General features: G+C 42.4%; 1 protein-coding gene across 7 annotated transcripts in view; it reads left to right on the top strand.

The window, feature by feature from the left end:
* ERC1 (ELKS/RAB6-interacting/CAST family member 1) overlaps window positions 1-12,399 on the top strand; it is a 291,605-nt gene that overhangs the window by 139,499 nt on the left and 139,707 nt on the right. For all 7 annotated transcript variants that reach the window (XM_060245767.1, XM_060245766.1, XM_060245768.1 and 4 more), the window contains one exon: window positions 7,886-8,046. In XM_060245767.1, coding sequence (XP_060101750.1) covers window positions 7,886-8,046 — 161 coding nt within the window. The remainder of the gene's footprint in view (window positions 1-7,885; window positions 8,047-12,399) is intronic.

Genomic DNA, 12,399 nt, shown 5'->3' on the forward strand with positions numbered 1-12,399 from the left:
CAAGTCTTTGAGTTACAGCACTCAGGGGCAGTACTTAGGGTATATGTGTCAAGATTCTTCATATAAATGATTGACTAATGGCTTGATATCAAGCTCAGAGATATTTGGTTCATTCATATTGAAAGAGGGCCACAGGTACAGTCACACCAAGATAATGACTTAAGACAAGCCTTGATTGTTCATGTCATCTAATGAATACTTACAAGTATTGTGGGGTGGGAAAGCATTTTTCTCTGAGTCCGTAAGATACATTTATTAAATGGCTTGATTGACCTGAACTTAATACAGGTAGTCGTAGGCCTGGAAGAAGCCCAGTGGATCATATAGTGCAGGGGTTCCCAACCCCCAGGCCATGGACCGGTCCCGATCCGTGGTGTGTTAGCAACCGGGCCGTGAGTTGTATAATTATTTCATTATATATTACAATGTAGTAGTAGTAGAAGTAGTAGTAGTAGTAATAATAATGATACAACATTGGATTTATATCCTGCCCTCCACTCTGAATTTCAGAGTCTCAGAGCAGTTCACAATCTCCTCTACCTTCCACCCCAACATACACCCTGTGAGGTGGGTGGGGCTGAGAGAGCTCTCACAGCAGCTGCCCTTTCAAGGACAACTCTGCGAGAGCTGTGGCTGACCCAAGGCCATTCCAGCAGCAGCAAGTGGAGGAGTGGGGAATCAAACCCAGATAAGAGTCCACATGCTTAACCACCACACCAAACAATAGAAATAAAGTGCACAATTGTATCATCCCAAAACCATCACCTCCCCCCTCCCTCAGTCCGTGGAAAAATTGTCTTCCACAAAACCGGTCCCTGATGCCAAAAAGGTTGGGGACCACTGATATAGTGGGATCCTCTTCAGGATCTCAGCTCAGGGTATCTGCTGCTCCAGCTTGTTCTTAGGAAGTCCTGCCAGTTAGGAGATTTAACAGTCATTCATAGGTACACTTATTTGTAATGTAATGTAATGTAAAATTTTATTTATATCCCGCTCTCCCCCGCCGAAGCAGGCTCAGGGCGGCTAACAGCACTTCAAGTAAACAATACAATACAATACAATAATAAAACATTAAATTCACATTAAAATTCACATTAAAACAATCAATAATTAAAACATTCCTAATTCAGCACTGGCGGTAAACATTATTAATCTAACGGTAAACATTAATTCAGTTATTAGTAAACGCCTGTTTGAAGAGGACGGTCTTGCAGGCCCTGCGGAACTGATCTAAGTTCTGCAGGGCCCGCACCTCCTCTGGGAGCTGGTTCCAGAATTGTGGGGCCGCAGCGGAAAAGGCCCGAGTGCGGGTGCTTTGAAGTTTGACTTCCTTTGACCCAGGGATATTCAGTCTGCTTTTTCCCACTGACCTCAGTGCTCTCTGGGGCTCATATGGGGAGAGACGGTCTCTCAGGTAGGTCGGTCCTTGGCCATATAGGGCTTTAAAGGTTATGGCCAGCACTTTGTACTGGATCTGGTATACAATCGGCAGCCAGTGCAGTCTGCGCAGCCCCGGCCGTATATGCTCCCATCTTGGGAGACCAAGTAACAGCCTGGCCGCTGCATTCTGCACCAGCTGCAGCTCCCGGGTCCGGTACAGAGGCAGCCCCATGTAGAGAGCGTTACAGTAGTCCAGTCTTGAGGTGACCATCGCGTGGATCACCATTGCTAGGTCCTGACGCTCTAGGAAAGGAGCCAACTGCCTCGCCCGCCTCAGATGGAAGAATGCTGACTTGGCAGTGGCTGTTATCTGGGCCTCCATTGATAATGAAGGCTCCAGTAAGACACCCAGGCTCTTTACCCGCTGCGCCGTCTTCAGCGGCGCCCCGTCAAAGGCCGGGAGAGATATTTCCTTCCCCAGAGTGCCACGACCCACATGGAGAACCTCTGTCTTCGCTGGATTTTTCAGCCCACTCAGTCTAAGCCACGTTGCAACAGCCGGTCCAGGTTCCCCGGGGCGGAGGTGGGCCGGCCGTCCATTAGTAGATAGAGCTGGGTGTCATCTGCGTATTGATGGCAACCCAGCCCAAATCTCCGGGCAATCTGTGCGAGGGGGCGCATATAGATGTTAAATAACATTGGGGAGAGAACTGCTCCCTGGGGCACCCCACAGTCTAGTGTGCGCCTCTGGGATCGCTCACCCCCAATCGCCACCCTCTGTCCCCGACCCATGAGGAAGGAGGAAAGCCATTGTAAGGCCAGCCCCTCAACCCCTATGTTGGCGAGGCGGTGGATCAACAACTGATGATCGACTTTATCAAATGCAGCCGACAAATCTAATAACATCAGTATTGCTGCACCGCCTCGATCCAGTTGCCGCTGGAGGTCATCCACCAAGGCGACCAGGACCGTCTCCGTCCCGTGGCCCGGACGGAAGCCAGACTGGCACGGGTCTAAGATAGAAGCGTCATCTAGAAATCTCTGTAGCTGCAACGCCACTGCTCTCTCGATAATTTTACCTAAAAATGGTAAATTGGACACCGGTCGGTAGTTTGCCAATTTGGCCGGGTCTGCTGTAGATTTTTTCAGGAGGGTTTTTATTTAATTGGGGTTTTTTTAAAGCTTATAGTTAATCTGATTTTCCTACGTGGGCTTCCATGCAGAGTTGCAGTTTCTTCTTGTTCAGTTATTTGTGTTCAATAAATGATTTGGATGTAGGAATAGATTATACTAAATTGGGAGGGATACCAAATACAGCAGAAGACAAAGTCAGGATACAGGAAGATCTTGACAGGCTGGAAAACTGGGCTAAAACCAATAGAATTTTAATGGGGATAATGTAAAGTTCTGCATTTAATTAGGAAAAATCCAGTGGATAATTACAGCAGGGGGGAGACTTGTCTTGGCAGTAGTAAGTGCAAAAAGGGATCTAGGGGTCTACATGGACCATATACTGAACATGAGTCAGAGATGCAATGCAGTAGCTAAAAAGGCAAATCCAGTTTTGGGCTATATCTACAGAAGTACAGTATCCAGATCACATGAAGTTATGATATTGCATGGAAGCCCACGTAGGAAAATCAGATTAACTATAAGCTTTAAAAAAAACCCAATTAAATAAGTGTACCTAGGAATGACTGTTAAATCTCCTAACTGGCAGGACTTCCTAAGAACAAGCTGGAGCAGCAGATACCCTGAGCTGAGATCCTGAAGAGGATCCCACTATATCTACAGAAGTACAGTATCCAGATCACATGAAGTTATGATATTGCTCTACTCTGCTCTGCTCTAGATTGTGTTCAGTTTTGGTCACCACAATTTAATAAGGATATAGACAAGCTGGAACGTGTCCAGAGGAAGGCAATGAAGATGGTAAGGGGTCTGGAGATCAAGTCCTATGAGGAAAGGTTGAAGGAGCTAGGTTTGTTTAGCCTGGAGCATCTTCAGGTGCTTGAAGGGCTGCCATATAGAGGATGGTGTAGAATTGTTTTCTGTTGCCTCAGAAGGTCGGACCAGAACCAAAGGGTTGAAAGGATCAAAAGAGTGTCTGGCTAAACATTAGGAAGAACTTCCTGACAGAGCAGTTCCTCAATGGATCCAGGAAAGGGGGGGGGGCACGGGTTGCCATCTTCTGAGCATGGAACAGGGGTCACGGGAGGAGGAGGTATTGGTGAATTTCCTGCATTGTTCAGGGGGTGGGGTCAGACTAGATGACCTGGAGGATCACTTCCAACTCACTGATTCTAATTTTCAGAATTGTTTCTCCTTTTTTATGTGTGTTCAAATGCTTACAGAATGCTATATGCTCAGTGGCTTTTCTAGGCAAAGCATACTGTTCTTTAATCATTTCTCAGAAGATTTACATCTTAAATCTCTTTTGTAATTCTTGTAGTACTGAATACTATCCCAGCTTGTCAACATCTTTCTTTAGTTAATTAATACTACTTCAGATTAATAAAATCCAGCTTCCCAGAAACTTGAATGCTTTAGTTAATATAACTAAAGTGGCATTTGTTTTAGAACAGTGAGTTTGGACTTGTGTTCATTTTCTTACACATTGTGACTCCTAAATCTTTGGCCAGATGTCTGCTGCCAATCCAGTTATTTCCTCCCATATCTATCCTATACTTATGCATTTAAATATATTTTAGTGAATAATACTTTGCCGCAGTCTATATTCATTTTAGGACTATCTCTGTTTTTAGCTTGAGATAATTCTCAGTCTCTGTGATTTCTCTGTATTTTGTATAATCTGAATTCAAAAAATGTATTTTCCACTCCTCCATACAAGATATGGATAAGGCACTGAACCAAGAAAATGACTCCTGCTATTTTCCACTAGATTACATACCAGTCTTTGTTGTTCTTTGTAGTCCACTTATCTCCAGCTTTCCTTCAAGGACGTTGTGTGGGACTAATTCAGAAACCTTGCTGAAGTAAAATGGTCTCCTTTCTACTTAAACTAGTTACTTTTATTTTTTTTTTAAAGAGGTGATGATGAAGATGATGACCACCACTACTAGGTTTGCTTGGTATGATTCTTGGTATAATTGCTGTTCATTTGGTAAATACACATGGGTAGCAATTAATCTGTAATTTCTCTAAGCACTTAAAGCAGATAATAAAACAGGTTTTCAGTGTCACCTTGAGAATTAATGGTGCTCTGCCAGCTTGGTAATTCCTGATTTGTCATTTCCTTTAAATCAGACAAGCTTCTCCTGTCTGCTAAGATGACACCAGTTCTTCATGCATTGTCATATGTACCCACCTATGCCTAGCTGTCTCCTTTAGTGTCCGTAGATAAATTAATGCTGTCAGTCCCCCATAGTGATGTAACTCTGATTGTTCAAGCAAGCTTGGACATGCTCCTAGATTGTTTGGAGCTATATTTTCCCTCTTCTTATGATTCGTTTTGCTCAGGGCTTTTTTTGTAGCAGAAATTCCTTTGCATATTAGGCTACATCCTCCTGATGTAGCCAATCCTCCAAGAGCTTACTGGGCTGTTCTTACAGGGCCTACTGTAAGCTCTTGGAGGATTGGCTACATCAGAGGGGGTGTAGCCTAATATGGAAAGGAGTTCCTGCTACAAAAAAAGCCCTGGTTTTGCTGAATAACCATGAAATCACATCTGTGTAAAACTGAAATAAGGTTGAGCTCTAAAAAAAAAACATTGGCAGTCCGTGTGGCATTCCAGAGATGCTTTGCCATCTAACTAACATGGTTACTAAAACCTGTGCTTCTAATTTCTCTTAGTAGTTGCACGATTTTATGTCTTTGGCTTTCTGTTTTTGCCCAAAACAATTGCATGTATTTGCTTTTCTATTTCTCCTGAATTTTGTGTTATATCCTGTCACTACGCTCAGCTGAGACTTCCCCCACACCACTCCTAGTGTGTAGGGCTTTTCCTTCAGAGCATAGAACTCAGTGTTACCTAAAAGACTTGGAATTCTTTACCTTGACATCAAACAAATGGGAGGAGTCTTACTAGCTGATGGGATTAAGGTGTTGGCATAGCATTCATTGCCACAGTGCTGTTCCGGTTTTCCCAAAAGTGGTCCACTTCTAGCCGCATTTTCTACTCTGTTCACCCTTCCCTTATGCAGCAGGGATAGGAGAATGATTCTGGACCTAAGTGATTGAACAAGAGTCTTAAGACACCATTTACTATGTAAATATTAAAGTAGTTGCAGTAGCATTTTTGAATACCAGTTGGCCTCAAGGCAGCACACTGACAGGGAAATATGATTTGGGATGTGCAGATAATGGAAAGGGCAAAATGTCACATGAAACTGCCTTATACTAAGTCAGACCAATGGTCTACCAAGGTCAGTGTCATCTGTTCTGACTGGCAGCTGTTCTCAAAAGTCTTTACATTGGAGATATCAAAGACTGGGGTGTTCTGCGTGCAAAGCAAATGCTTAGAGAGCGTTTTGCCAGCAAGTATTCGAGTAGAAGCTATTCCACAATACCACAAAGATGGGACTTTTCTAAATTTTGTGATACAGGATCATATTAGTGTGATATTTTTATATGTAATGTGTAGGACATTTGTATTTTTATTATAAAATACAGTAGACATAAATCACAGTGATTGCTAGTTATTACGTTTTTGCATCGTGATCATTATTGTTTTTCTGCATAGTAATTCTCCTCATGCTCCTTGGCAGTTAAAATTATGGAATGCATGGAGGTCATGGATAGATCATGACCTATGAAAAGCATGATGGCTTGTTCAGCAGTCAGCAAGCCAAAGAAGTACCTCCGCTATGTTATATTTGTAACCACACTGAACTGACAGCAGGTTCAGCAGAGCCAGTTTGGTGTAGTGGTTAAGTGTGCGGACTCTTATCTGGGAGAACCGGGTTTGATTCCCCACTCCTCCACTTGCACCTGCTGGAATGGCCTTGGGTCAGCCATAGCCCTGACAGAGGTTGTCCTTGAAAGGGCAGCTGCTGTTAGAGCCCTCTCCAGCCCCACCCACCTCACAGGGTGTCTGTTGTGGGGGAGGAAGGTAAAGGAGATTGTGAGCCGCTCTGAGACTCTTCAGAGTGGAGGGCGGGATATAAATCCAATATCTTCATCTTCTTCTTCTTCTTCTCTGGGTTCTTAAGGAACAAAAATAGTAGATGCACAGGTTCCTACACATGTCTCCTGCTACTTAGAGCAGAACAAAGTAACCCTGTAAGGCTACAGCCCTCAGGTAAATGAGTAGTGATTAATCTTATGGTATGACATTGAGGCTGACGTTGCTAGTCTGGATAAGGCACCTACAGCAAGGTAGTAATGGGCCAGATCCCAATGAATACTGGTAAATATGCTAACCATAGTCTTCACATATACTTATCTCTTCCAAGTTTCTTGTAACAGTACGTTATTGAAATTTAGTTGGATTTACTTCCAATCCAATCCTTTTATTAGCTCATTTGACTAAAGGTCAAGCCAAAATTCCAACAATTAGCATAAATGTTTAGCAAATATACAACACTAGTCATCATAATAGGATTGTAAAGTAATGAAATCAGAAACAACATTCCAAGATTTTGAGTTGGATTTACTTAACATTTCAGTTTAATGTTAAATCTGTTTCCTGTTGTTTTAAAAAGCTCTGAAATTTATTCATGTGTGTTAAACATGAACTCTCCATGTTTAATAATTAGTAACAATGCCATGCTATGTCCAAAAGGGGCCAAGTAGGCTTATAGTGTGGTTGGAAATACAAATAGCTTATGCACATTACCTACTCCATGAAGCTCACTGGGCCAGACAGTATCTCTCAGCTTAACATACTTCACAAGATGACCATGAGAGTAAAATAGGGAAAGGGGTGTACTGTGCTTACCTGAACAAGAACAATGAGATTAAAAATATATTGCAGGTAGGGTTTTTATTATACTCAATACAGAACCTACCAATTGTATATGTATTTATCCAACAATTGTCTAAAAGCTGTTCTAGTTGTTCATGCCAATTAATCAAGTTACAGTTGTTATCAGAAAAGCACACTATGGGTACTTAATTTTACTGTTGTATTATATTTAACTGTAGTGTCGCTGAAACATTGACCTTGAATGTTTCAGAATCTGGTTTCATCCATTCTTACATTTTTAATGTAATTGCTTATTTGACTGTAAGTACTTGTTTAGATTCTTTATTATTTGTTACCAGTGAAGCCTAAGGTATAAGGTAAGACACAGCTCTAAACTACCACATGTGTACTAAAGGTGTGTTTGGGATTCCTAGAAACATTAAATGAATATTGATATGAACATGGGGGAAGATCAAGAGTCAAAAAGACACTAAATAAATGAAGAAATTGATCTTTTGCATAATTCTTGTCCAGCTTTCCTTTTCTTTCATCATTGAGCAGTTCAATGGTTGTGGCATAGGGAACATTATGGTTTTTTAATTGTGTGTTCTTTTTGCTTGCTGTTTCATCCTGTTATAGGTAGAAGAGTTGATGATGGCTATGGAGAAAGTGAAACAAGAACTAGAATCAATGAAGGCAAAGCTCTCCTGTACTCAACAATCTCTGGCTGAGAAGGAAACCCACTTGACCAATCTGCGGGCTGAGAGGAGAAAACACTTGGAGGAGGTCCTAGAAATGAAGTATGTCTTTTTTTTTTCTTAATTCATTAAACTAATAGTTATCTAGGCCTTGTGTTTTATTATCTATTTGAGGCATTATTGAAAGTGTTTCTCTTCTCACCAATATTATTGTGGTTTTTTTCACCATATTTTTAAGATCATTGCTGAATAATTGCATTGTGTAGGCTAAGAGATTTTTGTAGCAATCTGATTTCCCCACTACCACCGCTTCATACCTTCATGTGCATTCACACAAACTGTTATTACTAACACTGGTATTACATGATTTTCCTGAGCCATTCAAATTTGTACACAGAGACCGTATTTGCATTTAAGAGCACAGACATCAATTCAGTGGAGGCATGGATCAGTCGGGGGGAAAGGATAGCAGTGCAGCTGTGAAAAGAGAACAATTTCAGGTTGTGTTTTATTTTCCATTTTAATTTGCCCATTAATTCCCCTATACTTGGAAGTCAGTTCCATTGATTTACTTGGAAGTGAGTACTTAGCAACCTTTTGAGAGAGAGAGAGTTATCTGTTTAGCACTGCATTGGCTAGTGCTGCCAACAGATCATTAGAAGCACTTTCAGCTGTTTAGCTATCCCTGAAGAGAAGGAACATTTTTATTGGCAGGGCTAACAATGATTTTGGTTTTGTGAGCCATTATTTATATTCAGCTTTCCTGCTAACATCATTGGGTTTTTTGGAGGAAGAGAGAAATTATAGAAAAAAAACAGCCAATATATGTTGTTGGAAAGACATTTTTGGGGTCTTAGAGATGGAGACTGAACTGGTTCAGGCTTCCAAGTTTTTTTTTTTATTCAGCAACCTAATACCTGGCAATGGGACACTGGGAGTCTGCTTTCTTTTACAAAACAAAAAAACAAAACAAAAAAGTCACACTTTTAATTTTTAATGAAAAAAATTGAGCTATAAATTTGCCTGCCTTGAGAGGTGGTTTGTTGGGGGAGGGGAAGAATGACTCTTAAAGCAGAATTCCAAGGCAATTTGAGATATATCTTTATAATCCATGCTCTAGCAATCCATTTGCCTGTCAAGCTGCTCTGCCAAACCTTCTCATTAAAATGTATACATATATGCAGGCTGCGTTATACGCCCTGGAATGTTTTTGAACTTGGATCTCTGGAGCATGTAATAAAATCATGACTCTTCACTGAAAATGCGTTGTTAACTAATTAGTTAGTTTTGGAGAATAGTTGTACATCTGAAACTGAAGGTGTGAACCCAAAAATGTTTGGGAAATATTATGAGATCTTTCTATTTGGGCTGGCTTTTAGTGGCCAGAACTAATGTGAATTGAACATGTATTTTAGATATCTGTGTGGATTGTTAACCTTCTGTAATGGAGCAAATCCTTTGGCCCTGTGAAATCAGAGCAGACAATAGATATAGATCATTTGAGTCTGGAAGGAGGTTGAGTTGTAACTCAAATCAATCAGGCACACTCAAATCTCTCAGGCCCCAGCCTGTGGGGCAGTAGCCTAAAAGGGGAAGCAGTATTTAGTTCCCAATCTCAATTGCTTTGAGAAATTAGCTGAATGAGGGGCAGTTGATGAAGGAATTGGACTGCCTTGTCTAGGGTTGTCTTGGAGGAACAGAGCGGGAACCTGGTGTTTAGAAGGGCCAGGGCTTTTGTAAAAAATGGAGACAAGTTGGATGGTGAACTTGTGTCTTCCTAACCTACCTGAACCATGAAGGGGAGAGAAAGGGAGTCCTGAATGGTAAAGTTAAAGTACAGGGGATCACAGTAGTAAACAGGTTCTGACTTAGTTCCCTTGCAGAAGATTGGAGCTGACAGATAAGCAATGGGCCAGGATGTGTTTTGATGTCTTTAAAAAATTGAAATTATTTTAATGTACTCTGGGTTTAAGGTAGGTGAGATGGAGCATGAATGCATTGCTGCTATTGAACATATACCAAATCAAATCATTGCTCCATCAAAATCAGTATTGTCTAATCAGGCTGACAGTGGCTCTCCAGGGTCTCAGGCAAAGGTTTTTCACATCACACATGACCCGATCCTTACTGGAGATACCAGGGATTGAACCAGGGACCTTCTGAATGCCAAGCAGTTACTTTACCAATGAGCCATGCCCCCTTCTCAATTAACTATTAATTTTTATTTGATGTTTCTGGAGTTGGAAATGACTGGATCAATTTTACTTTGCTTAAAGCTGCTGGTGAGGGGTGTAAGAATGAGATACTGCTTTGAGATAGACCTATAACCATGGGCAGTGTCTGGCGGCATGACTCGAGGTGTAGGTGGAGGAACCTGCTGGGCCTGACATTGGAGTGGCCCAGAGAAGAAAGCAGCTTCCACAGCTGGGAGAGAAGCCAGGGCAGGGCTAGAGAAGCCTGCACAAGGGCATGCCAGGGCAGAAGCCAAGGTGGGGCCAGAGAAGCCTATACAAAAGCAAGTAAGTCCAACAGCAGCCCAGGCCATTGACTGGAGGGCCAGAGAGAAGCAGGGGCAGTGACTGAGGGCCAACAACCTATCTCACTGAAGCCCCTGAAATAACCAGTACAGCTGTAAGGAGGTAATCTGTGGCAAGCATCCACCTAACAGCCCAGAAAGAGGGGCATGTAAAAACAAATCACTGCCCTCCCTCAGAGAGGCCGGGTACACTCAGAGAAGAGGTAGGGCTATTTGGACCTTTAAAGGCAGATTGCTGGGAAAGACTGTTGTGGGAAGGGGGTGCCACTCTGATGTAGCAAGAGCTGTGGTCCTGAGAAAAGGAAAAGGGATAAAGTAGCACACATCCCTTCCCCATTCTGAAGCCTGGAGAGACCTGCTGGAGACACCCAGCATGATGACTGAGGGAAAGCCATTGGAGCTGAAGAGGGAAGCACCTCACAATGACATCTCTGCAAATTAGTTGAGTTGATTACCTAACTTGAAGACTTCAGTCTTTAGTCTCAAATGAGCCTTGTAATGTGAGGGAGTGTGCAAGCCCAGCAAGTGCCTTTCTCCATACACTCTTACTTGCTTGGGCCTATGAGATTTCTGATCTGTGTTCGGATTTGCTGTTTGTAAACCAGCTTTTAACAGAAAGGCAGTTCAGAAATATTTTAATACATAATCTGCAAAGATGCACTTATTCCTGTGTGAATGAGCTTGCAAAGCACACTCCCTTCCTCTTCTGCTTGTGCACCATGAGCTGACAGTTACTTCCTGGTTTTCTGCAAGCCATAGTTTGCTGTCTTGGTTTGCCAGGGAAGAATAAGATGAAAACCCAGAAATAACTAAATTAGCTTGTGTGCAGTGGGAGGAGGGAACATGGAAGTCGATGGTTTGGTTTTTCCTAAACAACTACTTTACAGCATGAAAAGGGATATTATATATAATTGCTGCACCACTTTGAAGTATTATATTGCTTTTAGTGTTTGCCTTATTTTGCAATTAAGAGAGAGTTAATTTCTGCCTTCTGAGGTAACGAGAAGAGCCTTCCTGGATCAGACCAGTGGTTCATCTAGTCCAGCATCCTGTCTCACGTAGTGGCCAACCACTTCTGCTGGAGGTCCAGCAAGAGGACATGGAAGCTGAGGCATTCTCCACTGATATTCAGTTTTACTGAATTGCAGATTTATACCCCGCCCTTCTCTCTGAATCAGAGACTCAGAGCGGCTTACAATCTCCTATATCTTCTCCCCCCACAACAGACACCCTGTGAGGTGGGTAGGGCTCAGAGGGCTCTCACAACAGCTGCTGCTTTCAAGGACAACCTCTGCCAGAGTTATGGCTAACCCAAGGCCACTCCAGCAGGTGCAAGTGGAGGAGTGGGGAATCAAACTTGATTCTCCCAGATAAGAGTCCACGCAGTCAACCACTACAAACTGGCTCTTTTTCATCTGCATAGCTAGTAGCCACTGATAGACCTATCCTCCATGAATGTGCTGGCCATCACTACATCCTCTGGCAGCAAATTCCACATTTTAATCACTCAGTGTGTAAAGAAGTATTTCCTTTTGTCCATTCTGAATCTACAGCCTTCTCCTCCTTCTCATCATGTTATAGCTAACAGAGTATGTCCTCTCTATGAAAAAGGGTCTGGATTCAATCCCTGATATCTCGAACCTTAAAATGATCTCAGATGTTAGGAGAGACTTTTCTCTGCCCAAAGGGCCCCTGGCAGTTCTTAGAAATAAATTCTAGGGGTTCTGGGGATCAAAGGGGAAGTTGATTAGGCTTCCCTCTTGAAACCTCATTTCAGCACAGGATTCTTTTACTGAACCACTGGTTGCTGGAGAGAAAATGAGACTCCAGTGTTAAAACTGAACCTGCAGTTTTTATCAAATACAGTGCATTGTAAATTGGTTCCCCAAGATGGACAGGCTTGGGAATAGAACACTAAC

Source organism: Heteronotia binoei, chromosome 8 (assembly GCF_032191835.1).
Source record: "Heteronotia binoei isolate CCM8104 ecotype False Entrance Well chromosome 8, APGP_CSIRO_Hbin_v1, whole genome shotgun sequence".
Taxonomy (NCBI): domain Eukaryota; kingdom Metazoa; phylum Chordata; class Lepidosauria; order Squamata; family Gekkonidae; genus Heteronotia; species Heteronotia binoei.